At 38.9% G+C, this 27,994-nt stretch overlaps 1 protein-coding gene across 1 annotated transcript; it reads right to left on the bottom strand.

Annotated features, from left to right (window-relative positions):
- Positions 1-164: 164 nt before the first annotated feature.
- Positions 165-18,781, bottom strand: LOC143412392 (sodium/potassium-transporting ATPase subunit alpha-1-like). The gene is made up of 23 exons (XM_076879862.1): positions 18,670-18,781; positions 18,071-18,181; positions 17,733-17,792; positions 16,964-17,065; positions 16,741-16,842; positions 16,495-16,608; positions 16,165-16,299; positions 15,651-15,768; positions 15,277-15,545; positions 14,874-15,182; positions 14,305-14,439; positions 10,697-10,889; positions 10,376-10,551; positions 10,129-10,265; positions 9,574-9,724; positions 9,321-9,489; positions 9,092-9,246; positions 8,877-8,997; positions 7,521-7,666; positions 7,257-7,387; positions 2,025-2,126; positions 1,057-1,148; positions 165-334 (listed from the first exon to the last, which is right to left on the bottom strand). Exons 1-23 carry the CDS (start codon positions 18,679-18,681, stop codon positions 306-308), a joined length of 3,069 nt encoding a protein of 1,022 aa, XP_076735977.1. The 5' UTR covers positions 18,682-18,781; the 3' UTR covers positions 165-305.
- Positions 18,782-27,994: the final 9,213 nt, after the last annotated feature.

Raw genomic sequence — 27,994 nt, 5'->3', positions numbered from 1 at the left:
AAAGTTAAAAACTTTGGAGAGTATTCACAGGCAAGATACTGAACCTTGGGGAAAAAAAACCCTGAGACAGTTTTTTTCCCCACTTTTAACATAACAAAGAAACTTACAAGAAAACTGAATAAAAATGCAGACAGCCTTGATTTTAGATTAGAAATACTTTATTTCGGTACACACATTCATAAAGATATTCTTAATCTATCCATGCTTTGTGGTGTTTTTAGAGCTATAGCATCTCTAACAAACACTTAAGATAACATTAAGTAGTGATGAAACACACACTGCCTTCATGTCTGTCTCATGTTGGCTCAGTAGTATGTCTCCTTCTCCAACCAGCCTAAAAACCAAAGGAGACACGATTAGGGACATCATTTTTGTGAAATTTCACCTCACATTTTTTTTAATTCTTTATGTTGTCCAAATGACAAAGATTTTTGATATAACTCTGTTGATTATGCATTTGTAATTAAATATGTAAAAGGCTTTAACATGGACAGTTTCACACAGCTGTATCAGAGCCAGCCCTGCATACAGGTTCTGCTTAGATTCAAGCATCGTGACTGACTTTAACTAGTGGAGTTTAGAGTTTACTTTGGTTTCTTAAGATATTCAACCATTTAAAACTTTTGGACTTTTAGTACCTTTTTCTTTGCTGATGCTTGTAGTCTCAAGGTTAGTTTAAATGTTAACCAATGTAAATACATTTGGTGGAAGGGCTAAAAGGATTGATATTTGATCATGATTTTTAGTTTTTAGTTTTAAACAAATTATTAATTAAAATTATTAATAATAATGGCATTGAAAACAGGATTTATATTAATATGTGTCTAAAAAAAGCTAATGGATTTTTATATATATGAGATGCTCTCGCTTAAATAGATGGGGCCAAATGGAACTTAATAACTTATTAACCTATTTCTAGTCAGAGAAATTCCAAAGAATTTATGTGCAAGTAATTTTTTTAAAAATGGGTGAAAAAAGAAAGGGCTTTCATGAAGGAAAAAAATATGGATAAAAATGTGTCCAAAGTGTTTGGTCATTCCTGAATAAAACTCTTACCTCCTGGGTGGTGTCTGAGGATATATTTTCTGATTTCATCATAAAAGAAGAGAAGGAAGCCGTGCGGTAATCCACAGAACCACCATAATGGCCTAAGGTTTGGATGGACAGACAGAGACTGAATTACAACTACTACACTGACATTATTTCTTTGACGCTGCTGAAGTGACTGAGGACATCAGGTGAGGAGTCCAAGGACAAAGGGAAACTTGAGTGCCAGAAGATTATGGGGGAGGTCTGGACTGGCATGAATGGTTTAAGGTAAACAAAGAGCAGTGAAGTCAAATGTAGCGTGGAGTTGGTCAATGAACTAAATCTAACAGGTCTGACTAACAGGTCACAGAACTGCACAGATGTCTGTCACCTTTAGACATTTTCTGATGACTGCAGTAGTGGGAGGTATCAGAGAAGGTGGTGAGAGTACAGGACTGTGGTGGACAACTTTTGTACTTGGCATAACCATCTGCTGTTTAATGTGGAAAAGACTAAGGAACTGGTTGATGATAGGAGGAGGACATGAACATCAGCGACCCCTACTTACATCCGTGGGGTCTGTGTGGAGGACTTAAAACACAAAAGGCTTCTATTAGGGAGGGGAAAGCTATCTTCTTTTTCAGAGAAAACATCTGCCAGAAGATGAGCAGGATGAATTATGAGTCTGTGTTGGCCAGAGCCATACTCTATGATGCGATGCAGGGGCAGCAGATAACAGACTCAACTGATCCTGTCGATGTTATGGTGAATGTTGAAAACGACAGGAATTGGCTTGGGAACGTGAATGCCCGTACATAAATGAAGATGGCAAAGGAAACAGCCACAAACACCACAGAGAAAAGGACAATTGTGCATTAGGAATTAGTCATTATAATTGCTGAATTTAAAAAAAAAATGCCTAGAAAGGGTATCTCTAAGCGTTCACACTATTGCCTAATGGAAAATCATAGTATTAGCTTATCTGCTTTACTCACTTCATAGGGTACATTTTCAGGGCAATGTCCATGCCTGGGCAGTATGACAGGAACACAGCAAGAGCCAGCTCCTCAAACATCCCAAAGATAAGGACATTGTTCCTGTACAAAAGAAAAATGTCAGTCAATATCAATAAAACTGAAACTATTTTTTTAATATTTGATTTGAGTGCTCTTTTTCTGTTCTGGAACTTGGTATATCCTTTGTTGTACTACATATATATTTAACATTGGCTCATTTTCTTTAATAAATAAAATATTAAGTTTCATGTATATCCATTCCAGCTTTTAGGTAAGCTTTCAGCCTGATTTGTGGAATAATACAATTTGAAATTGTTTGCGGAGCTTGTTCTTCAAATGGTTCGAGTTTTATACTTGTTCTAGGCTGTATGGATGCTGATGTCAGTCAGAAATGCTAAACAGAAGCCCCTGGTACTCCACCACCAGCCATATGTCCATTCAGTGACACACCGGCCAAGGAACAAGCTCTGGAAATGGACAACTCTGTTCTGAGACATATGAAGCTGGAAACACTGGCAACCATAGTCACTTGTCTTCCAGGGAGGGAAATTTAAATCTGCTGGCTAACTTAAATTCTGTAAAATTATAATTCACGTCGGCAGTAATGACACCCAGTTATGTCAATCAGAGGTCACTAAAATTAATATGAAGTCGATGTGCAACCACGCCAAAACAACGTTAGTAGTTTTCTCTGGTCCCCTCCTGAATTGGACCAGGAGTCACACGTTTAGCTGAATGTTCTTAAATTGCTGACTGTCTGAGTGGTGTCCAAAAAACCCAATGTGGGCTTTATAGATAACTGGGAAACTTTCTGAAAGAAACAAAGTCTTGTTAGGAGAGACAGCATCCATCCCACTTTGGATGGACCAGGTCTCATTTCTTAAAATCTGGCCAAATTTATTAAACATCCCAAAACGTGACTATCCAGAGTTTGGACCAGGAAGCAAAGTTGCGGTCTACACAGGCCAAGGGGAGAGTGTCGCAGCAATTTCCGGCTCATTAATCAACCAAAGAACCAGACAGATTTTTAATCATTTGAAAGCCTGATTCTTAACCGTGTCCACCCCAGCTGAAAAACTAAAAAAAAAGAAAAAAGAAAAACAGTCTTATTTGTTATCATCTATCGTCCACCTGGGCCTTATTCAGAGTTTCTGTCTGATTTCTCCGACTTTTTATCCAATTTAGTGCTCAGCTCAGATAAAATCATTATTGTGGGTGATTTTAACATCCATGTAGATGCTAGAAATGCCTCATCATGGTGTTTAATCTGTTAGACTCAACTGACTTATTTCAAAATGTAGAAGAACGCACCCACCACTTCAATTACACTGTAGATTTTGTTCTGACAAAGCGCACAGAAACTGAACATTTAACAGTGTGTCCTGAAAACCCTCTCTTGCCTGATCATTTCCTAATAATATTCAAATTTAGAATAATGGATTACACAGCGGTAGGGAGTAGATTTGATCACAGTAGATGTGAAATGGTATCTCAAAAATTTGGAAGATCATGATTTAGCCTGGAAAAGTAATCTGCTGCTTTATTTTTAAAAAAGCCCACCGTGAAGATAGAACATCTTAATAATCATCACTGACTGAAGAAAATAAGAACAACCATAGTTTTCCCTTCAACACTGTAGCCAGGCTGACAAAAAGACAGAGCTCTGTTGAACCAACCATTCTTTTAACATTAGGCAGCAATAACTTCATGAATTTCAGGAAAGCCAAAACTAGGGAGCTAGGAATACAATAAACAGAAAAGGAACACGAGGGCTGGCACGACAACAGGCAGAGAAAAAAACAGGGCTAAAATACACAGAGTAATAATGAGGGAATGAGACACAGGAGGGAAACAGAGCTAGGAGTAATCAAATACACACAAGACAGGGAGGAAGCAAAACTATTGTGGCCAACCTTTACATGGAGGAAGTGGGAAGGAAGGCTCTTGGCTCTTTTAAAGGGAGTGTACCCAGCCACTGGTACAGATATGTGGACGACACCTGGGTCAAAATCAAAACCCAAGAAGTGGAATCCTTCACTGCTCTTTTTAACGTTCACCAGGGAAGACACAAAGGATGACTGTTTGCCATTCCAGGACTGTGCCGCGCACATTGAAGGGAATGGAAAACAGAAGTTTACTGAAAGCCCACACACACAGACCAGAGCATCCTATTTGACTCCCATCACCCTCTGGAACACAAACCTGGAGTAATCAGGACCCTACACCACCAGGCAGAAAATCTTCCCTCTAAGCCTGAAGGAAAAAAGAGGGAATGCACACATGTAAAGGAAGCTCTGAAACATGTGGTAATCCTAATGGGGCTTTCATCAAGTCAGCAAAGATGCACAGAAAAGAAGGTCAGACACCAGCTAGGGAGGATCAGAAAGACAGACGTAACAACATTATCCTCCCCTATGTAGCCGGTGCATCAGAAAAACTCAGGAGAGTTTTTTCCAAGCACGACATCCCAGTTTACTTCAGACCCAGCAACACACTCAGACAGAAACTGGTTCATCCCAAAGACAAACTCCTAAACACAAACTTAGCGACATAGTGTGTGCCGAACAGTGTAGCGAGGAATGCCCAGACCTCTACATTGGAGAGACGAAACAGCCACTTCACAAGCGCATGGCACAACATAGAAGAGCCGCCTCCACAGGACAAGACTTGGCTGTCCATCAGGATCTAAAGGACAAAGGTCACTCTTTAGAGGATGCCAATGTCATATTTTGGACAGAGAAGGCAGTTTGAAAGAGGAGTGAAAGAAACCATCTATGTCCGCTGTGAATGACCATCTTTGAACAGAGGCGGTGGTTTACACCAACTGTCTGCCATCTGTAATCCAGTTATGAGATCCCAGATGCCTTAACGTCCACTCACATCCTGGGCCTTTTGACCACAGGAAATTGCATGATAGGGTGGGACTAGGTTTCACAGTGGGCTCACCCTTGCCTGATTGTGACCCACACCCGTTTTCACACCTTGGCTCCTGTGATTAGGTAGAGGATCATTAGGGGGTCCATGTCCCTCTCGGTGGGTTACTCCCACAGAGCTTAAATCTAGGACTCGTCACCATTTGAGCCTAGAACTGATGAAGCTTCTCGGATGAGAGGTGAAACGTCTTCAAGCAACTTAAAGAAGTCCAGATGCTTTTCTTTCCAAGCTCCTTAGACCAAAACTGAACACAATGAGCACTAGAAGATGGACTTTCAAAATAAAACAGGAAACATGAGACATTCACAAAGAAGCGGACTTGACCCTGAGACAGGGAGACATGACTGACTGAGGAGACACAGGAGATGCACAAACATAGAGACAATGGTACCTGACATGAAACGAAGAACACAGGGAAGGCGCAGAGTAAACACAGACACAGAGACTATACACAAGCTATAATAAACACTGACACCCAAAACCACGAATAACTCTAAATCAAAGAATATTACTTAAACTTGAAATACAAACACTGGGTGAAGGTTACAAGTGATCTTCTTATCTCTGTGCTTGTCCTGCTAGACAAGAGAGTTTAATCCTGTTGACCATAACATTTTATTACAGCAATTAGAGCGTGCTGTAGGCATTAAATATGCTGTGCTTCCCTAAGGTCAGCGGGTCTCATACTTTTGACATAATTCCCCACGTGGCAGGAAGAAATATTTTCACGCCCCATCTAAACATCTAAACTAGCTGAGCCTTTATTTAGATAATAAACTAATTCACAATGAATCATTCAGTAATTAGTTTTAAACTGCTTTCATTTTAAACAACTATTTGTAACTTTTGTCAGTAGACTGCTTCATTAGTCTGCACCACTTCTTCAAAAAAGCAACAGGTTAAACAGAATGTGAATATAGAAAAATAAAGTTGAGTCTTATAAAAAAAAGAAATCCAGAAACTTGTGAACAGAGATAAAAACACGTTCAAAATAGAATGACTCCTGTCTCAGAGTGATGCTGAAAAACTTGTTCGTGGATTTACTACTTCCAGGCTGGACTACTGTAATTCATTATTATCAGGATGTCTGAAACTTTCAGTTGATCCAAAATGCAGCAGAAGAGTACCAACAGAGACTAGAAAGAGAGAGCATATTTCTTACATATTTTTTGTCTTCATTGGCTCCCTGTTAAATCCAGAATGAAATATTAAAACCTTTTCTTCAAATACAAGGTCTTGATCAATCAGTGCCCATCTTATCCTAAAGACCTTACACTACCATATCACGCCATTAAAACTCTTTGCTCTCACGCTGCGTGAGAGAGTATTTAAAAGTAGAACGGCAGACAGAGCCTTCAGCTTTCTGTCATGGTCCAGCAGCCCTCATCGCTCGACCTGCCCGTTGTGTCTGAGTGTGTGTTTTTGCTGCTACTCCCCTCACATCTCTCTCTCCCTGTTGTGTGTGCTTTTGTGTGGGACTTTTGCATCCCTGGAGGTTTTGGTGCTGAGTATTGTTCAGCGCTGAAGTGTTCACTCACTGGAGTCAGCCACACCTGCTGCTCATCTGTTGCTGCCATCTGCAGCTGATTACCGTCATCGGCAGCATCCCTACTTAACAGTGTATTGAACTCGTCAGTATGGCAGTGGATTGCTTAATGAAAACCTTGTTTGCTGGTGGATTGCCTAGCCATCACCAGTGTGTTTTGTCTTCACTATGAATCTGGAGCTGAGTTGTTTTCATGGGAGTGGAGCCAGTGTTTTGGAATTGGAGTTGCTGTTTCATGATTCCCACCATGGACACAAGCACTGTTTGGGATTTGGGAGAAATCGCCATGGGAACCACAGTGTTGGGACTTGCGCATTTTTTAACCCTGTAAATAAACTCACTGTCTTTTCTTGGAGGAATTCTGCATTTGGGTCTCATTACCTCAAACCTGATGCTTTCAGACCCCTCTTCCTTGGAACCAGCTCATGAAATAGGGCTAAGCTACCCATGATGCATTGTTATTTTTCATCTTTGGCTCTCTTCCACAGCATGTCTTTGTCCTTGCTTTCTCCCCTCAACCTAACTGGTATTTCCCCCCTGAGCCTGGTTCTGCAGGAGGTTGTAGGGGGCCATATGATTTGGGTGTTTTTCTTTGTTTTATTGTAGGGTCTTTACCTTATGATATAAAGCGCCTTGATGCAAATGTTTTTGTGATTTGGCACTTAATACAATTGAATTGTAAAGTTCTATCACACCCATTGGAGCTCTTTCGGATCTTGATGTATACGTACTTCATTCCTTGCTGCAAAATAGAGTTCCTCCTTGTTTTACAGATGAGCAGATCGGCCACCTGGACAATCACAATACTGGAGAAGAAGGCTGTGTGGCAGGTGAACTCCAAGATCTTTCTGCTCTCATATGTCTGGTGTATAAAAAAAGAGATGAAAAGATTGGAATGTTTTTGATTTTGAGCACTGAAACTTCAGTGGACTGTAACGTAAAGTTTGATCATTTTCACAGTCCAAAGTACAGCTAGTAACACAAGTCAGACTGACCCACTCCTGCCCATAGCTGTCTTCTAGGTCATTTAGAAATCTGTTATCCCAGAAGATTCTAAGTCCCATGAGATCCAAGGGCAAAAATCCATTTTCAGCCAGGACGACAAAATATGTGAAGAAGCCAGCTGAGGCCTGTATCATGCCTACCATGAAGAAAACAACAGAAAACGTCAATGGATTCTTATCAGAGAAAGTTTGAACTTTTTATTTTACAACTGTGGCAGTTTCTTCATAAATAAACATGAACAAATATGACACGTCAATGTCATTCTATGCAAAGCCAAGGTAAATAGATATAATGGACAGAGAATTCAAAGATTATGACACAGAACCAAACCACAGAAGGAAATATTTGGGAATACTTTACAAATGTGATATTGAAATTGATCACAAAATGTTACTTTAAAAAAAACAACAATTATTGTTAATTGAATTTGGACCTATTAAGTTTCTTCAATCTTCATTCTTAAACATCTTCCTTTTTGAACATTTTTCAAATGAGAAACTTTTTACAAACTTTGTATTGTTACTTTTGCGACAATTGTGACCAGAGAATGGTACAAGAATGCACACACAAGAAGGCCCTGAGTAAATGTGGTTATCCCAACTGAATATTTCTCAAAGCTGGGAAGGCACCAAAGGAAAGCTCCAGCTGATCCAGGAGAGAAGGACAACCGCAGTCGAAGCCAAAACCCGTACTGATCCCATACGTGTCAGGAGTATCGGAACAGTTGAGACGCATTTTTTTCTAAACACTGTGTCTTTGCAGCTTTTAAACCCCAAAACACGCTGCGCCAAAAATTGGTCCACCCCAAGGATCAGGTCCCCTGACACAAACAGAGTAACATAGTGTACACTGTTAAGTGCCAAGAGGATAGCCAGGATTTACACATCGGGGAAACCAAACCACCTCTGATGAAGCGGATGGCACAAGAGTGAAGAGCTACCATCTTACAATGCTGTGATTGCAGCCATTACCCAACTCTCTGTGAATGGTACTCATGGCCATTGATCAGTGGTTGTTGATGAATAATCAATAATAATGACAATTTGCATATTAATGATCATGAAACTGACCTCACTGTCCAGTTTTCATTTAATGTTGCTAGTTTTATAAGTATGCAAATGTACCATTTTATAACGTTGGAGACTTCTTCCATCTCAGTCAGTTGAGACAGAAGAAGACACTTGGATGAGTGATGAAACATTTCTCCTACTGAAAACGGGACGTCCTGATTAACAGAATCAACTTTTGGGGATTTCTTTACCTGTATGATGGAGCATGCATCAAGACATAATACAGCAAATAGGAACAGAATAATTAAAGGTTTAAAAGTATAAATAATGTGTTACCAATCTGTCCATAAGCCATACTGATGAGTCTCTCGTTCACCAGCCTGTCTGATGCATTTCTGGGCTGTCTCTTCATGATGTCACTCTCAGCTTGTTCATAAGCCAAAGAAATTGCAGGGACCTGTGACACCACAAGTAAACAAAATCAACCCATAACTGCATTATCTACCATTTGAACCTCTACATAGAGCAGGATGAAGAGCCAAACAGCTCACCAAATCAGTTCCCAGATCAATACAGAGGATGGTGACGGTTCCCAGGGGCAGAGGGATGTTGGCGATCACAAAGAGGAGGAAGGGTGACATCTCAGGGATTTTACTGGTCAGAGTGTAGGCGATGGACTTCTTCAAGTTGTCAAAGATCAGACGGCCTGAACAAAGTAATTTAGCAGATTCAGTGATGCTTTGTATTTTATATAATTTGACATTTTTCCCAAGGTCTTACCTTCTTCCACTCCAGTTAAAATGGAGGCAAAGTTATCGTCCAGCAGGATCATGTCAGCAGCCTGTTTAGAGACATCAGATCCAGCGATGCCCATGGCGACACCGATGTCAGCTTTCTTCAGAGCTGGAGAGTCGTTCACACCATCACCTGTCACGGCCACAATGGCTCCCTGTACAAGGAATAAAGTGTTTTTTACAAGTCACAAATAAAACACTTGTCAAACTGTGTCTGTGAGAATCCCCCCGATGCTCACCTGTCTCTGGCATCCTTCCACAATGATCAGTTTCTGTTGAGGGGAGGTCCTGGCAAATACAATTTCAGTGTGGTTCCTCAACACATCGTCAATCTCCTCTAGGGTCATGTCTTTAAGCTCCCCACCATGGATGACACAGGCCTTAGCATCCCTGTAGATTAGATTACAACAGTGTAAGTATAACAGCAGTTGTTATCCAACGTCCTGTGTCTGAGCACAGGGCATGATGAAGACAAGATGAAAACATTGGTATAGAACAAAGACTGAATTAACCCTGGCAAAAAAAGAAAAAAAAGATGGTATGTTAAGCAAAAAGCAACATTAGAAAATATTCGACTTCAGAAAATGTTGGATTCCCGCTGCATATGAATCACATTTCCCCCCACACAACAGAAGTGTTATTACACTTGTATTATAAAGAATTAAAGTTTCAGAGAAAATACAGTATTTTCACATAAAAGGCATTTTTGCTTTACAGATTACATGACCTCTGTTTATGAACAGCGGCTACTTATCCTCAAAGTTAGCTAAATAAATCTTGATAAGAGAACTCACCTAGGGTTGACCTCTGAAACTGGAACATTCAAACGGGCAGCAATGTCTTCAACAGTCTCATTGCCTTCTGAGATGATACCCACACCTCTAGCAATAGCCTTGGCTGTAATTGGATGGTCACCTGTGATCATGATGACCTGCAAGGATTGAGGAGATAAAATGTTTAAAGTTTATGTGCAGAATTTGTTTTATAAACTATATCCAAAAAAATCAAAATTTGAGATGTTCTTTCAAACAGTTATCATACCTTGATTCCAGCACTCCTGCATTTACCAACAGCATCGGGCACAGCAGCACGAGGAGGGTCAATCATGGCCATGAGGCCAGCAAAGCACAGGTTCTCAGTGGGGAAGTTCACATCATCAGTGTCAAAAGCAAAGCCTTCTTTGAACTGGTCATCAGGCAAGTGATAGTGGCAGAAACCTATAAGGCACAAATAAAATGCGATTGAGATTCAATTGTCTGTTCAGAATCAATCAGAATCTGTATCTGTTATGGTCTGGGAGGAAAGCTGCCTCGTTTCTCTCTGTACTGTACTCAACATGGTTGAAATGAAAATAAACTGTACCCAAAACTCTCTCTCCAAGACCTCCCAACTCAAGATAGGCGCTATTGAAGGCATCTTTTAGTTCGTCGTCCAGAGGCTGCTCTTTGCCGTCAAGCATGATGGTGGCGCAGCGATCCAAAATCCTCTCTGGAGCTCCTTTCATCACCAGCAGATGCTTGGTTTCTCTGGGGGTTGTGTTCTTATGAATAGAGAGCTGTGGGACAGCAGAAAGGTTGGATTTAAATGCAGGTCTTATCTATACTATCAGTGGTTTATGTAATGCAAAATGACTATGTTGAGGGCTGTGATCAGCTGTGAGACGGGCGCTGCTCTTGTGGTGACCTGCAGCAGGTGTTTATTGGCATTTATTGGCATTTTCTTTCTCTTTTTGTTTTTAACTTTGTTTTAACTCTGTTCTTAACCGTGGTTTTAACTTTTTGCCGACATGGAGATCTTCTACACCTTAGTTTTATTGTTGTTGGCGATATTCACCTGGAGTCATTCACTCTCACTGACAATCACTTATACACGCGAGGAACTACTTGGATTACGGTGGTCCTGTTTGTCTATGTACGACTCTTCTAATGCTCGGACAGATGTGCTTCTTGGTGAGGATTTATTTCCCCGGTCAAAGACTAATTTTGGAAAGCCCCGCCGCTTGAGAAAACGCGGAAAGAAAGGCGACGTGCGTCAGCGTGTAAGAAAACTTCGGAGGAAGAATCGTGTTCCTCTGCCTTCTATGATTCTGGCCAATGTCCAATCTCTTAGGAACAAAATGGATGAATTACAAGGGAATGTGCTTCATCTACGGGAATACAGGGAGGCTTGTCTGATGGCGCTTACCGAGACATGGCTGACCGATATGGACAGTGACACTTCACTGCGAATCAGCGGCTTTGGGACCCCTGTCAGATTGGATCGGAACTGTGGAGTAACACGCAAATCTCACGGAGGAGGGGTTTGTTTATATATCAACCAGGGCTGGTGTAATAATTTTACTGTGCGGGAGCGGTTGTGTCTTCCTGACATCGAGCTCCTTTCAGTATCTGTCAGGCCTTTTTACTTACCGAGGGAGTTCCCTCAAATTTTTGTCACTGTTGTTTACATTCATCCTAAGGCTGACGTTAAAGTTGCTGCTGATGCCATTTTTAAAGTGGTACACAATCTGCAGACTCTCTCACCGGATGCTCCTAATTTTATTCTCGGTGATTTTAACAATTGTAATCTTAAGAAATCACTGAACAATTTCTTTCAATATGTCACTTGTCCTACAAGGCATAACAAAACGCTGGATTTGTGTTATGGACCAATTAAGGGGGCATACAAGTCTGTGGCCGGACCTGCGCTAGGTTCTTCGGATCACAATGTTATTCACCTCCTCCCTGCTTACAGATCTGTGATTAGGAGGGAGAAGGCCTGTGTGAAGTGGACTAATGTCTGGACAAAAGACAGTTGTGTTGCCCTTCAGGGGTGTTTTGATTGCAAGAGAGCACTTCTGATTTGGATGAACTCACTGATGTGGTGTGTAGCTACATCTCTTTTTGCAAAGACTCTGTGGTTCCAGTCAGAGAATTTAAGACTTTCCCTAATAACAAACCGTGGCTCTCTAAAGATATTAAGGATCTGATTCTTAAAAGGAAAATTGCTTTTAACGAGGGAGACGTTCCCACTGTGAGAATATTGAGGAAGGAGGTGAGGGCTGCAATAAAGATCGCCAAGATGAGGTATAGAAATAAGATTGAGGCAGAACTCAGCAGTAACAACCTCAAAAGAGCTTGGCTTGGTATGAAAACAATGGCAGGGCTACACACGAAAGGTAAAAGCAGCATTACCTTAGAGGGGTTTACCTCTGACAAACATCTGGCAGACAGTCTTAACAGTTTTTACCTTCGTTTTGAGAACTATGATTGTTCTAGGCAGACCAGCACACTGAGGGAAAAGACCATCACTCCCCCATCTATTTGTATTGATGAGACAGGGGTAGCTAATCTTTTTAGACATACCAAAAGCAAGAGTCCTGGACCTGACAACATCTGTGGACAGGTACTGAGAACTTGTGCTGATCAGCTGAGTGGGGTTTTTCACTATATCTTCTCACTTTCTTTAGAGCTACAGTCTGTACCTAAAATTTGGAAACATGCAATCATTGTTCCTGTTGCTAAGGGCAGTTCTCCTAAGGCACTGAATGATTTTAGGCCTGTGGCTCTGACTTCTTTAGTGATGAAGACATTTGAGAAGATAATTAAGAAGGAGATTTTAATGCATGTTGAACACCATCTTGACCCCTTCCAGTTTGCCTATAGAGCAGGGAGAGGTGTGGAGGATGCTGCTGTCACACTCCTGCATCTCTTGTATAAGCATCTTGAGGCCCCCCACACCCATGCAAGATTATTATTTGCTGACTTTTCATCTGCATTTAATACAATTCAACCCCTCTTACTTGCTGACAGGCTTTACAATCATTTCAAGCTTGACACTAGTCTGGTCGGCTGGGTGACAGACTTTCTGACTAATAGGTCACAATGTGTGAGGGTAAATCATGTCTTTTCTGATGTGCTCTCCTCCTCTACTGGATCACCCCAGGGTTGTTGCCTCTCCCCTTCTGTTCATTCTGTACACAAATGAGTGTCGCAGCAATTTCACAAACAGACACATCCTGAAGTTTGCTGACGACACAGTGATCGTCAGTCTTCTAGTGGGGGACGAGTCAGGCCATGGACAGGTTGTAGATGATTTTGTGAATTGGTGTGATGAGTCCTTCCTTTCACTTAACGTGTCAAAAACTAAAGACATGATTATTGATTTTAGGAAGTCCTCTTATAGCTCATCACCCACTATCATTAAAACTGCCGATATTGGGATCGTTGAGAGTTATAAATATCTAGGTGTGGTACTTGACCATAAACTGTGTTTTGAATCTCATGCTGATGCCACTACTAAAAAAGTTCAACAAAGACTGTTCTTTTTAAGGAAAATGAGATCTTTTAACGTCTCATCTGAGATGTTGTCCTTGTTTTATAGAAGTTTTATCGAATCTGTGATGTCTTTTTGTATCGCTGCCTGGTTTGGTAACCTGACGGTGAAGAATAAGAATCGGTTGGGACTTCTGGTAAAAACTGCTAGCAAAATTTCAGGGCGCTGGCAAGATGGACTTTTGGCCATTTACAATAGAAATGTGCTTAGAAAGGCTCATTCTATTATTAATTGTGTGAACCATCCACTTCACAGTGAGTTTGAGTTGTTGCCTTCCGGCCGCCGTTTTAGAGTACCTCCGAGGAGGACTAAAAGACTCCAGGTCTCTTTTATCCCTACTGCGTCTTGTCTCCTTAATGGCAAATAATTGTCCTTGAATTTTCTATCATTATTATTGTTATTTTTGTTTTATAGTATTGTTCTGTTTGTTCTTATCCTCCTGCTGCTAAACTAATTTCCCCTTGTGGGACAATAAAGAAATTGAATTGAATTGAATTGAATTGTTCTACACTCTTGTGCCCATAACTGTTTATCAAAGATGGGCACAGCTTCCAGGTCTCAGGTGGACTCTTAGGTGGAGTCACACATATAAACTAACATACAATCTTTATATACAATATCATTTTAAATTTTAATACATTGTGTGGATTGTTTACCTGGTATTTGTTTGTGGAATTAAAGGGAATCTCAGCAATTTTGGGGTATTTTTCTCTCATTTCACTAACAGATCCACAGCACAGCTCGATACACTTCAGCAAAGCAGCTTCTGAGGCATCACCAGCAATATTTCTCTGCGGGTTTTAGCAAAACAAGAAACAGATTATATCGATCATGGATCAAGTCCCTTTTTTAATAACAATATATTGCAAATAAAAATGAATGAGCAATAAATAACAATATAATAGCTCGAATATTTGTTGGTTAATAAACAAATAAATTTACAACATTGACAAAAAGAAACCTGTAACCACACATATTATACAAATACTATTTGCAATAAATTACCCACCCTGTCACATTTAGTGGACTCACAGTGCAAGAAATACGTATGTCATATATGGTAGATCCAACAATCTCACTGGCCACCTCTTGCTATGGCTCAAGCTGTATATTTAAAACAGTTGCATATGCTATGCTATAGATTCTGCAAAGATTTACTGCAGATGTGTAATTTATGCATTAGAATTTGATAATTAGAGGAGTTTTAAAGATGAAAGTTTCTCACCTTCAGAATGGGAACATCGTTTTGGCCAGCCAGGAAGACGGCACGGTTGCAGAGTCCGGCGATTCTAGACAGAGCAGTCCAGGTGGGGGAGCTCTTTTGAAAAGCGACACCGCTCTGGTTCTCAGTGGTGTCGGCCTCATGGATCTGGTTGTCAAACCACATGTGAGCCACGGTCATTCTGTTCTGGGTCAGGGTGCCGGTCTTGTCAGAGCAAATGGTGGAGGTGGAGCCCAGAGTCTCGACAGCCTCTAGGTTCTTCACCAGGCAGTTCTTCTTGGCCATACGCTTAGCAGTCAGAGTCAGACACACCTACAGACAAAACGTAAGTTTTCAAAACTGTAAACTATGACAACAATAAATTGAAAGGTATTTAAAGAGAGTGTCATTAGACACCAAAACTCACAGTGACAGTAGCCAAGAGACCTTCTGGGACATTGGCAACAATGATACCAATGAGGAAGATAACACCATCTAGCCAGCTGTATCCGAGGATGACGGAGAGGATGAAGAAAGTAAGACCCAGGAAGACGGCCACTCCAGTGATGATGTGGATAAAATGCTCGATCTCAATGGCAATGGGAGTTTTTCCAGCTTCAAGACTGGAAGTAAGGGTGGCGATACGGCCCATGATAGTATTATCTCCAGTGTTGATGACGATTCCTCTGGCTGTGCCTGAACGGACAATTGAAATCCATTGATAATGGAACATGCTTGTGGGCAATATAATAAATATTATACATAAATTTCTCTATCAACCACAAGCTGTTCATACTCTACCTTCAACACAGTTAGTGGAGAAGAAAGCAATGTTCCTGGTTTCCAGTGGGTTTTCATGGGAGAAATCTGGAGAACGAGTCTGGGGCTCTGATTCACCAGTCAGGGAGGAGTTGTCCACCTGAGAGATTAAAAAGAAAGTAATACAGGTAAAACAAACACATGAATACTATTTAATAAATATGAATTTGACTTAAGGAATAAATGGGAACTGGTATGATGTTTGAATGAATCACAAAAATGCTACTCAGAATGAAGACCACCACATGCATCAATATACTTAGCAACTTAACATCCATGCATAAAAATGTTTCAGCTGAGCAATCAGCTTGCATGCACAAGATTAGCTAATCTAAATGGGCTGAGCTCGACTCTGTCGCCGGCCATAACTAAACTATGTCTAAAACTAACTAAACATCACAGCATGTCTTCTTCTCATTTAAATAAATAATAGTAGATATCAAACACATGCTCTACAAAAATGTTTGGTGGCATAAAGAGTATTTGTGATACAGACCTTGCAGCCGTGAGCAGAGATGATTCTCAGATCAGCAGGGATCCGGTCTCCTCCTTTCACCTCCACTAAATCTCCAAGCACCACCTCCTCAGTGTTGATGCTTTTCTTCTCTCCGTCACGGATAACCAGGGCTTGCTATGAAATCAAAGATTTTAGGAATTTTTGATTAACCCGGTTTGAATTTAATGCCAACACCAAAATTTCAGATGATAAAATGTATCATCAGTGCAGAACTTTTCCCTTAAGACTGTGCAAAAATACTGCAGTTTCTTAATTCATATAAGCTGTAAATATGTTGAATTTACATTAGTTTTCCTTTCAGTGTCTCACCTGTGGGACCATGTTCTTAAAGGAATCCATAATCCTGGAGCTCTTGGCCTCTTGGTAGTAGGAGAAGCAAGCCGTGATCATGACCACAACAGAAAGGACGATACCTAGGTACAACTACATGAAGAGACACGAGAGAGTTAGGTGATCCTTAATGGCGACTTATGTTGTGATTTGGCGCTATATAAATAAAATTGAATTGAATTGAATTAATGGTCACAATAACAATTTAGATAAAGACTCGCTTACGTTATCACTTGCAGGTTCATCTTCTGAGGCAGCCTGGATACTATAAGCCACAAAGCAGAGGAAGGCACCAATCCACAGCAGCATGCAGAAACCACCAAACAGCTGGAAACCAGGGGAAATAACATTTAACCTTTGGTGGTTGTACTTACTTTTTTTTGCATTTATAATGTGTGAGTTAAAACACAGGTTTGTGGTTTTCATGGTGAGGATGTTGGACTCCTACCTGTTTGCAGAACTTGACCCATTCGGGTGTTGTGGGAGGAGGTGTGAGGGCGTTGGGGCCATCTCGGGCCAGGATCTCTTTTGCTCTGGAGGAGGAGAGACCCTAAAAACAGTGTCTCAGTTACCCCAGAAGTTCAAAAGACTTGTCTGTACATGTGTAGTACAGTATAGTTACATCCTACAACAGTAATATTGTAGTATATTTACTGGTTCCTGTCACCCTCTTAATTTTGCCTTTCCAATGCCGTTTTTTTACTTGGCACAGCAGTGGCAAGGCAGTGGTATTTTCTCTGTAATTTTACAATTTTATGCACAAAATGAGCTAATGTTAAATTTGATGTTTGCTACAGGCCACACAAAAGCTGTCAAGGCAACAAATGACTGAAAAAACAAGAAAGTTCAAAAAGATTAAGCCTGGAGAACATATAGCAAATTATTAAGTTATTATTATTTGATTGCTTTTTAGTTGTTTAACATGCTTACCTATAAAAGAGATGTGAAAAAAATAGTGGCTCGTGTGGATTAAAAGTCTTTTAGTTTTCATTTTGTTCAAATTTGAAGAATTTGGTTTGTAAAACTAGACCAATAAAACAGAACTCCGTAACTAGATACTGCTCATAGTGGGTGAGAAACTGAGATCTTGAACATTTTATATGCTATTATTTGCATGCACACCATGATGTTTTTCAAGACTACCTGATCTTTCCTGGCCTCTGTCCTTACCATCTCAAACACTCACAAAAACAAAGACACATATTCGGAGTCCTCACCATGACTAGGTCGGTTCCATATTTTCTGTGAATCTCGTCCACGCTTAATTTGTGATCATCCTAAGGAGAGTGTGGGAGAGAAAAAGACGAAAATGTCATTTGAGGCTTAAAAAACATCCCTGTAAATTCCTCCAGAAGGACACAGGGGACAAAATGCATCTGCACTTTACACATTGCTCCATACAGAGTCATTTTAAGATAAGAATCTTTTTGTGTTTGAACACGGATTTTCACATGTTATAAACTCTTTATACTATATTGGCATACTTAAATTGTGCCAATCAAACACTTACATGAAAGATTATCCCAGAGTGGCTTCACATAATTTACGTACTCACCAGGTCAACTTCTTTTTTCAGGTCCTCCGTATCCCTATTTTTTCTACCCTTCTTGCTCCTCTTCTCTTCGTGGTCTGCGGTTGCCGCCAGTTTGTAATCATCTTTCATTTTCTGTTATGAACAAAGTGTCACAAAAGGGAGTTCTGAATACGACTAAAATCGAAGGTGATTTTAAAGCAGAAAGTTGCATGAAACGAAATTATTAATTATTGTCAACAATTAAAGAATAATATATTGTTAACTGATATGCTGTTAAATATTAGAACAGCAAATTCAAATTCAAATAGATCATTTTAGAATATGTTTTAAGTTTCTAAAGCTGTAAAGAAATTAATGTATGTTTTCACAGTGTCACAAAATAGGGTTTTAAATAAAACTGATACAACATGAAACATGCTGGAAAGTTGCCTTTCAGATTTTACATAATGAAGTAAATGTGTCATTGTTTATATAATTTCGAAAAATGTCTCTTCACAGTTGATAAAGAAGTAAAAAAAAAAAGAAAGAAATTTAACAGAGATGTAAGCTAATGTGTAAGTAAGCGGCAAGAATATTCAACCCTGAGCAATCCAAAACTGTCGAGCTCAGTCCAAACTTACTGTCACTCCCATGGTTGCAGTGCAGTCTGACAGCAGTCAGTTCAGTTAATCAGTCTAACCTTCCTACTCCACCTCCCTCTTTCAGTCCAGTTGTCTCCTGCGTCTTCCACTCTGCCCTGAACATAGGTGGCTTAATTTCAGCTTACTTTTATACCTGTGGAGGAGGAGCTTAGAGGAAGGAAGCGTGGAGGTTAAACTCAATAGGTCATGGGTTGGGGGAGGTATTATGATTAAACTCCTCCAACACTCAAATTTTTTGCTTCAGTCACTGCCAAGGGTACCCGTCAGCTGTGTCCAGAAGCCCAACAGCTAACCACGCTTGGTTGGACTCCTTCAGCTTGATGGCTCCCTTCAGCTTTGGTGCCACTACTCAGTGCAGATATCTCGGCAATAGAGCTACCACAATTGATCAGTCAACTTCGATAACCCTTCATCCTTGTCATCCTTGCGTTGCTGGAAGGGGAAGTTAAAGATCTAACAAACAAGGATCCTCTGCCAGACATGCACAATGAACCCTCCCTATACATTTGGGCACAGCAAACCTCACTGCGAATCTGGTCATACAATTACAAAACCAATCATCAGCGACCTAGCGTGTTCTAGGTGCCTTGATGAACACAGCTATGCTCGAAAATTGACCCTGATATCCCTCATCAAACCAAGATGTTCTCTTCCTGTTCGCAAAGAAAGGGCTGCCCTTGATGTCTGACTGGTCGGAGTACATGGAGTTACAGGATATGTTTGCTGTAAACGTGTGAATCAATGTAAGCATGTTATCTCATTAAGCAAGGTTAGGATGGGTGTAAAGATAGAAAGAAAGAAACGGCAAAGAAGAGATATACTGTCAAACAAAAAAAGGGTGAGCGAGAAAACCTAGAAAAGAAACACGGAAACTGTCTGAAATAAATGTGAGAGAAGAGATGAAGGAGAGGGTTATTTGCCATTTGCCTTGGGAAACCCCATGAGGCAAAAATATATCTCTAATTGATTAGGATTTTTCACCATTTATGGAAGGAACAGGTTTTTAGAAATGAAAAAAAAAAAGAAAAAAATTACAACTTGTAATCTCGTAAAATTCATAAATCTTTAAGGGGTAGTTTTGTCAACAAAGACCTAGCATGTAATTAAAAAACACTTTTGACCCTGATGTCCCTCATCAAATCAATGTATCCTCTTCTTGTTTAGGAAGGAAGGGCTGTCCTTGAAGTTTTTATGGGTGCAGAGCAGGGAGTTGCTGGATATGTTTGCTGTAAACGTATAACTTTGTGTTATCAACCCACAGAGCAAAGTGAGGATCGTTGTGAAGATGCAAAGAATGGAGCGACAAAGATGAGGTAAAATGTAAAACAAAAGGCGCAGGAGGAAAACATGGAAACTGTCTGAAATAAATATGAGAGAAAGGTAAATGATGAATGAGATGGTTCAAATTTAAGTACGAGGTCCAAAGCACACTTCTGTACATATTAATATATATTAGAAAAACACAAAATGGTTCAGTCCATCCCACGCTTGACTCACTTTTATAGCACAACTGATTTATTCTGCCTAGGCGAGCGCTAATGCACACTGTGAGTCATGTCTTTCTACAAGAAAGCAAAATCAAATAATTACAAGAAAGAAAAGAGAGGGGCAGAAAGCAGTTCCTAAGAAACGCTGTTTCCAAAGAAAGGTGAGCTGAGCACAACAAGCATTTTACGATGTTAACCCAGAGAGTTTGAAAAAGTAGGAGATCTTACTTTACTTGAATTGACACACAGTGAGCTCATATACTGCCAACAGCAGCTATTCTCAGCAGTCTTTTATTTCGATGCGAGTATCAACGAGAATCTTGGCAGTATTAACGCCTGTTCAATTTGGGGGGGTTTCTTTCTTTTTTAAATTGTAAGATAAAGACCCTACAATAATAGACAGGAGCAACATCAAGAAGCCCCTTTTCAGCACTTTGTTTTTTCAGGATTTATATGTTGGACCAATGAGTTTGTGAGGTAAGAAAGCCACGTGGAAGTTGATAAAATAGCATTTTTAACATCACTGTGATTTTTTTCTTCTGTTAAAATGTAATGTTGCTAAGTGTCAATGAAATACGCCTCCATACACAGGCACATAAACATTTTCAGGCTCACTTCTATGCTTATGTTTGTTAACTGAGGAAAACTGACAGAGATTGTAATGCATTTTGACTGGACCAAGATATGGTATTTACTGTTTTGTTTTGTTTTTTAAAATCCAGCTAAGCTTGGATACTTATTTAATATTTCAAAATTTCAGTCATCTGTATTATTATATAATTTTGTATGTTTTGCCTGATGATCTAGTTTGATCCCTGCCGTAGCACCACATGGGTTGAAAAAGGTATGAGGCTGTGAGTATGGAAAATGAAGGTTATTCTGAGGTTACTGCAGATAAACATTTATTATTTGTGAATAAATCACATATCTAGTGACGTCTTCTGGTGTTTATTGAGGAGTATTGTAGCCTAAGCATTGCAATTTAACATCCTATCCAACACTTCCCGCCCCCCATCCCCCATCCCCCATCCCCCGCCCCCACTCCAACTCAACAACCTGATCATAAAGGAAGGACTGTCCTTGATGTACGGCGGAGCTGGATATGTTTGCTGTAAACGAGCAACCGTGTGTTGTCACCCCATTAAGCTAAGTGAGGAGGGGTATAAAGATGCAAAGAGAGAGAGAGAACAAAGTGAGTGGATCATATAAAACTAAAGAGGCAGGAGAAAAACATGGAAAATCTCGGAAATTAATGTAACAAATGTAAAAATAAATAAATAAATAAATAAATAAAATAATAAAAAGATGTAAATGACAGTACACATCATTTCCATTTAAAGAGCATTACTGTTTAACTTTTATAAATATACTTGTAGTATAAATGTCTATGATGCTATGGGTATTTTGAAGACACAATCATGGGCGATCGTGGCTCAAAGAGTTGGCAGTTCGTCCTGTAACCGGAAGGTGGCCGGTTCAAGCCCCGGCTCGGACAGTCTCGGTCGTTGTGTCCTTGGGCAAGACACTTCACCTACCGCCTACTGGTGATGGCCAGAGGGACTGATGGCACGATATGGCAGCCGTGCTTCTGTCAGTCTGCCCCAGGGCAGCTGTGACTACAACTGTAGCTGTCTCCACCAGTGTGGGAGTGAATGAATAGTGGAATTGTAAAGCACTTTGAGGGCCCCAAAAAGCACTATATAAATGCATTATTATATTTCCCAGTTCCCTAGCACAATAATGACATTATTTAAATCAGTTGTGTGACTGAATTTTGATTTAACCAAAGTGTGCTGAGAAAAGTTTGAATGTGAGATATAATGCTTTTAATCTTCTTAATTAATTTTTTTTACATTTAACATCACATTTTTTTTAAATAGAGTAATTGTGCAGTAAGGTCAACATATCACTTTATCTCAGAACTGGACAAGTAAGTAGAATTTATTTTTCTTAGCACTCTAGACACTGGCAACAGCAGCAAAGAGACCCTTTCGGTTCTGTTTCATTTATTGCTATAGTAAACAGTGACAAACAGACAAACTGAAAAGTTTCAGATTTGGAAACACACCATTTAGCAGTGAGTCATTCCCGTCAACTTCCTTTCAACAGTCGTGCAGTGTTTAGGTAATTTGAGTCAGGACTTTAAGACTGGATAGCGGTGTTTGTTCGGAAAACGTTTCTCAAAAAAAGCCATGCTAGTAACTGCCCTTCACACTAATACTGCCTTTATTTCCCTGAAAGAATGAAACCATCACTGCTCACTGCCTGCATTAAAAGGTCACTTCTAAAAAAATTCCCAGGTGGTGCAGTGCTTAGCACTATCACCTTACAGCAGGAAAATTGGGCTTTGGTGTGGATCAGTTGATTTCATGGTTTACAAATAAAACGTAGGCTTTTTAATGGGCAGTAATAACAAACATTTTAATATTTTTTTCGTTTGGTTTTTAGTGAAGTTGTATTCACTCTATGCACGTTTTTTCTTTTAGATTGAAGGACCCCCCGGCAATAAATGCTTACATAGAGTAAAACTGGTTTCCTTGATTTCAAACTACGTTGACTGACATCCTGTTAAGGGCCCCTCGGTCTTATTCAATTTTCTTCAACTAATAAGAATGAAACCCAATCTCAGGGCAAACATAAGGACAGTGCTTTTGATTTTTAGTTCATTTAACAGCTGCAAGGAGTTCAATGTCAAAGGCATAAGTAGCCTTAAATGTACTATTGTAAGAGTCCTCCAAAGGACTATCGGAAAAAAATGAATAAACTGTTCACTAATCAGTGTTTGATGGAGTAAACCTACCTTAAAATGTCCCAAAACATGGATTTTTCATAATTGTACTTCAGAGATGTTTTGTAGTAGAGTCAGTCAGCACCATCACAATGGGATCCCAGCTCTGTGACCTGTAATCAAAGTCAAATATCTGCAATCACAGTTTTGCAAAGTTTGGGAGAAACACTTCAAATAAAGAGATAGACTAGATACTTGCTGTCAACACCAAATTCAAATATGCCACAGAAGGGGACAATTTATAGCCGCATAATTACTAGCAGTCACAGGGGGAAATAAAAATACAAAAACTGGCAAGATGGATTTGGTGACTGACTGTTCAACTTGGATTTTTCATATCTTTATATCTTTTGTTAAGGTGATGAAAGGTCATGGATCAAGTGTAGAAAGCCACTTTGTCTTTCCTGGGGGAATATCACCGCACTTCCTCAGGAATCACAAACTTGATGTGAATTTCTGTGAAATGCCAATTATTATTCTTAATTGTGAAACAATACAGTTATACAGGGAGAGAGAGAGAGAGAGATTACAACGACAGTGTTTACTTAAATGGCAGTTTAGTGATAACCTCTGTGCTGCAAGACCTGGCAAATAAAGAAATCACTGAAATAGAACCTATCTGACAAACGGAAGCAGGCAAAAAGATCTCAAAAAGCAACCTGTAATCTAAAGAAACGTCTGAGAAACAAATTAATTGATGTCTATTTGCATTGAAACGATTACAAAGCCATTTCTAAGGCTTTTGGACTTCAGTGAACCACAGTTCATTATTATTATTATATATTATAATATATTATTATATTATTCATTATTCAGAAAGGTCACCTCTGAATGGCTAAAGAAAAAAAAACTAATCAAAATGAAGGTTCTGGAATGGTCTAGTCAGTCCAGAGTCAATTCCTAATTAGCACTCAACTTATGTCTAGTGTAGAACTCTCTAATTTTAAAATTTTGCCTTATAGCATTAGGGTTATATCAACACACCATTCAGAGCGACTGATCCGATTTCTAGATATTTACAAAACAAGACAAGCGTGTATGACTTGTGCTCTTTAAATGATTTCCAAGAGTGAGTGTGTCATAGAGGAGGGATATGTGCATTACACAGAAATCTTAAAGACAAAAAAGGTGGTGACAACACAGAGTAAACAAATGAGCCATGAAAGAGAGACCTAGAAGGCACTTTTATGTTAACCACAGCATGAGAACAATGCAACAACGATCTGCATTGTTGTTGATTAATGCAAATTTACTATACAATATTTATATAGTATGTATCACACAATTTTCCTTTTATTACTTTCTTTTTTTGTGTAAATGGACTCCTCAGTGAGCTACAGCACCAAGAATGTTTGCTCAAAATACCCCTCACCAAACTATAAAACAAGAGTTAATCAACTCAACAATCAGTAGTTCCTCTTTGGCAGCTGCACTAAGTCTTTTGAAAATGTTAAACATTTGCACACCCTTCGTTCTCCTTTCAATGATTTAAGCATTAAAATGTGTTGTTAGTTTTAAAGCAAAATTAAATTTAATTAAATATCTGGATTCATCTACAGTGCTACAGTACGCATTTATTAGACTACCTGTCATTAAAACAAGAAAACACAAATATTTTAGAACCAAAAATTATATTGTTAATAGTTAGACAAATACCAAGCTGATCTAAAGATTGTAAACACAGTGCACTTGTCTGAGGAGTCAGTCATGCATAAGGTCATTCTTACCAGCAGCTGAATGACCTAATGCTTGAAAACATTTTTGGGGTTATCTTACTAATCAGCTTGTTTGCTACATTGTTACCTATATATACAAACTTCAGTTGCTTGTGTATATAGGACCACTTTGTGTCTTCCTTCTATATTTTATATTCCCCTTGCTATAAGAGCTGTGTAACACCCAAATTTCTCATTCGTGGGATAGTAAAGCTTTATTCTATGCTATTCTATTCTATTCTATTCTATTCTATTCTATTCCATAACATTAGTCCACTAAACCTGTTTTTCTTACCAGAAATGCAAGTAAAGTATTTAGCCTAATAAAAAAATACAACGACATTGATGTGGTTTACTATTTTTTCTGTGTTTTTATTAAATGGTAAATTTGAAAATGAGTGAATAAAAACAAATTTTTAAGTTTTAGCATTAAAAACATAATTTTGATTAAAGGCACACATCCAACCGGATAAAAATGATTTTCTTAATCACAATTACTGTTAATTTATTTACTTCTGCTATGTTGCGCGCTTCAGGTACCCCTTAAAGGATTAGTAGGTGATTATTGAATCACTGCAAGATAACAGCAAGATAACAGGGGCCGATGGCGCGATATGGCAGCCTCGCTTCTGTCAGTCTGCCCCAGGGCAGCTGTGGCTACAACTGTAGCTACCTCCACCAGTGTGTGAATGAATAGTGGTATTGTAAAGCGCTTTGGGTGCCTTGAAAAGCGCTATATAAATCCAATCCATTATTATTATTATTATTATTATATCATGTCTAATAAAATGGAATAGCATTTAGCTGCTGCTATATTTTAAAGCTCCAGTAGGCAAAAGTTTAATGTAAAGTACAACTGCTTTACCACATGAAAAATCTATTCATTTAATTACATTTTCTAAATGATCTCTGAGTTATGAAGTTCACTGCAACTTGTCAGCTGAATTGCATCTGCTGACACAGTGTGTGGTAAAAAGAAGAAACTCTCTGAAGCAGCTTTTAGGTTTATTTGAAAAGGAATAGCTTAATAAATGTAAATATGCCAATATAGTACATTTATTTTTAAACTTGTAGGTACTATTGTTCATAAGGCCCAACAGGGTGAGAATGCAGCATCGGCATGAAGGGGAAGAACAACGACACTCTGATTCTGGGCCAGTGATTATTAATTTTATTTTTTTTTTCATTGTATTGCTTGTTTGTTTTCTGCTTGGGATTTAAATAAAAATGTAATGTTTCAGTGTAATTTTGACACGCTGAAGTAAAGACAAGATATTTTCTGTTGATTCAAAATTTAGGAACATCTGTATTATTACTAAAACTATAACTCTTGTAACGCTTTTTTATTTAGTAAATTAACTTTTTGCATGGATCTTTGCAAAGAAAACAAACACTAATCATTTTATAACCACTTATACATTTTAATGAATACAGTTAAGATTTTGTGACATTTTTTGTTTGCCACCGGTTTAAAGATTCTGTTAAATTACATTACTACCAGTGGTGCTGTAACAGCACAAGTTTCAAGGATTAAGCTGTAACCACACTGTCAATCAGACTTTTCAAGCCACACTTATTACATTCTTTGTTCTTTCTTCCTTCCAGAGACATGAAAGTGCCCCTATTTGTCCTGTGGAAGTCAAAATACATCCACTTACCCGTGTTCCCACTCCCAACAGCTAGACCTTGGACCACTACATCCGATCTCTCGGAGACTTGAGGTCTGGGTAAACAGCACACTGGAAAGTCGAATTGCACTTATAAATAAATAGTTGACATAATTCCTTATTTTTAAAAAACCTGCTAGTTTATGTCGATGTAGTGTTAAAATGATTTTGAAAACAAAGTTTCTGAACGTCACGTAATAGCCATGTAGTTATAAAGTTGTAGGAAAATACTGTCATGAACCACGAGTAATGAATAAACTGCATAATCTAAACTGAGCTTGAAGGACAAATACAGTTTTGTATTACAATTTATTTTGTAAATACTGATACACTGATCTGTGCTAATATTTACAATAAGAAACCACAGTTTTGTATTACCAGGAGCACACTGGGAGCTTCCATCTCACAAATCTAGCTTCCAGCGCTTTGCTGTTATTTATAAAATTCATTCATCATTTCTTGCAACATAAAGAAAACATTCTTTCTTAACTCATATTTTTACTTCCCAGGTTGAAGATTCACAGCTGCCTCCAAAGAGGCGAGATTGTCTAAAGAGAAGATGCTCCACTGAGTTGTCTGCGACAATGGTCAGAACCTGGATAGTGCATCATGATGGAGGTGTTTAATAATACAACAGAACTGAACATGGCACTGATTGGTGATCCATTAAACTCCATAACATAGGTGATATTTATTTTTCATTTACCGTGTGTTTCTTTGGAATTTGTTTATTATATCTTCTTTTATGCTTTTCTTTTTTACAGCTTATGTCCAAAGATTTAAACAGTTTGTCCTCATTGGCAGTACTTTAGCAAAAGTCTATGACCTGTTTGCCTAAATTATTATCATTATTATTAGTATTCTTTTTTATCAAAGAAGGCAAAGAACATCCAGTCACATGACAATACAACTACTAACTTCATGCTCATTACCCATGCATGGTTCAGTTGAAATAAACTCCAGAAAACTGATATCTATTCACCTTTTTGTTATAATTTACGTAAAGTATTACATCTTACATTGTAATACTGTATACAGACAACTTGTGTGATGCATTCATCTAGTTTTTAATCATATATACATTCATAATTAAAATAATACTCACAGCAAAGGCAACATTTCTTTCTTTAAATGTCTTTAAATATATAAGAAATGATCTTGCAACTGATTTTGAAGTTATGTTACTTCAGGAAATACCAAAAGCAGCAGCGCTAGTGTTTAAAAACAAAAACAAAAGTCCGAGTTGAGGTTTTCTGAGGAGAAGATGTAGGTTTCTCTTCCAAACATGGACAAAGTTAAATAGAAATATAAATTTAATTGGTTTCGTTGATATGTTACTGGGAACCAAAAGGTTTGCAGCTATGACTGGAAACCCCACCTCAGCGTTCCTGTTGTTAGCAGAAATCTAAAGCAAAGCTATAAAGTTTAGCTGAGATATTTAAGATTTAATGAATGATCAGGAAACTCAATGCACCTGAAATGACCTTGTGATCTCTAACTGCTCATCAGATTATTAGAAACAAAAGTAAACTTCATAAATGACTGGCCTGGAGCCAAAGAACGCTTTTGACTCTGATGTCCCGCACTAAACAAATATGTGCATTTTCTGTGTACTGGAGTGTGCAGTGAGCAGGAAAGGTTGTCTTA

The sequence above is a fragment of the Maylandia zebra genome, linkage group LG23 (genome assembly GCF_041146795.1).
Source record: "Maylandia zebra isolate NMK-2024a linkage group LG23, Mzebra_GT3a, whole genome shotgun sequence".
Lineage (NCBI taxonomy): Eukaryota > Metazoa > Chordata > Actinopteri > Cichliformes > Cichlidae > Maylandia > Maylandia zebra.
This window is presented reverse-complemented; position numbering and strand designations above follow the sequence as displayed.

What these genes read in the sequence shown, in the direction of transcription:
- LOC143412392 (XM_076879862.1), bottom strand. An exon ending in TGAAAAAAGAAGTTGACCTG is followed by an intron (nt 17,793 to 18,070) that starts GTGAGTACGTAA and finishes CACTCTCCTTAG; the next exon opens with GATGATCACAAATTAAGCGT. An exon ending in TTGATCTGGGAACTGATTTG is followed by an intron (nt 8,998 to 9,091) that starts GTGAGCTGTTTG and finishes GTGGTGTCACAG; the next exon opens with GTCCCTGCAATTTCTTTGGC.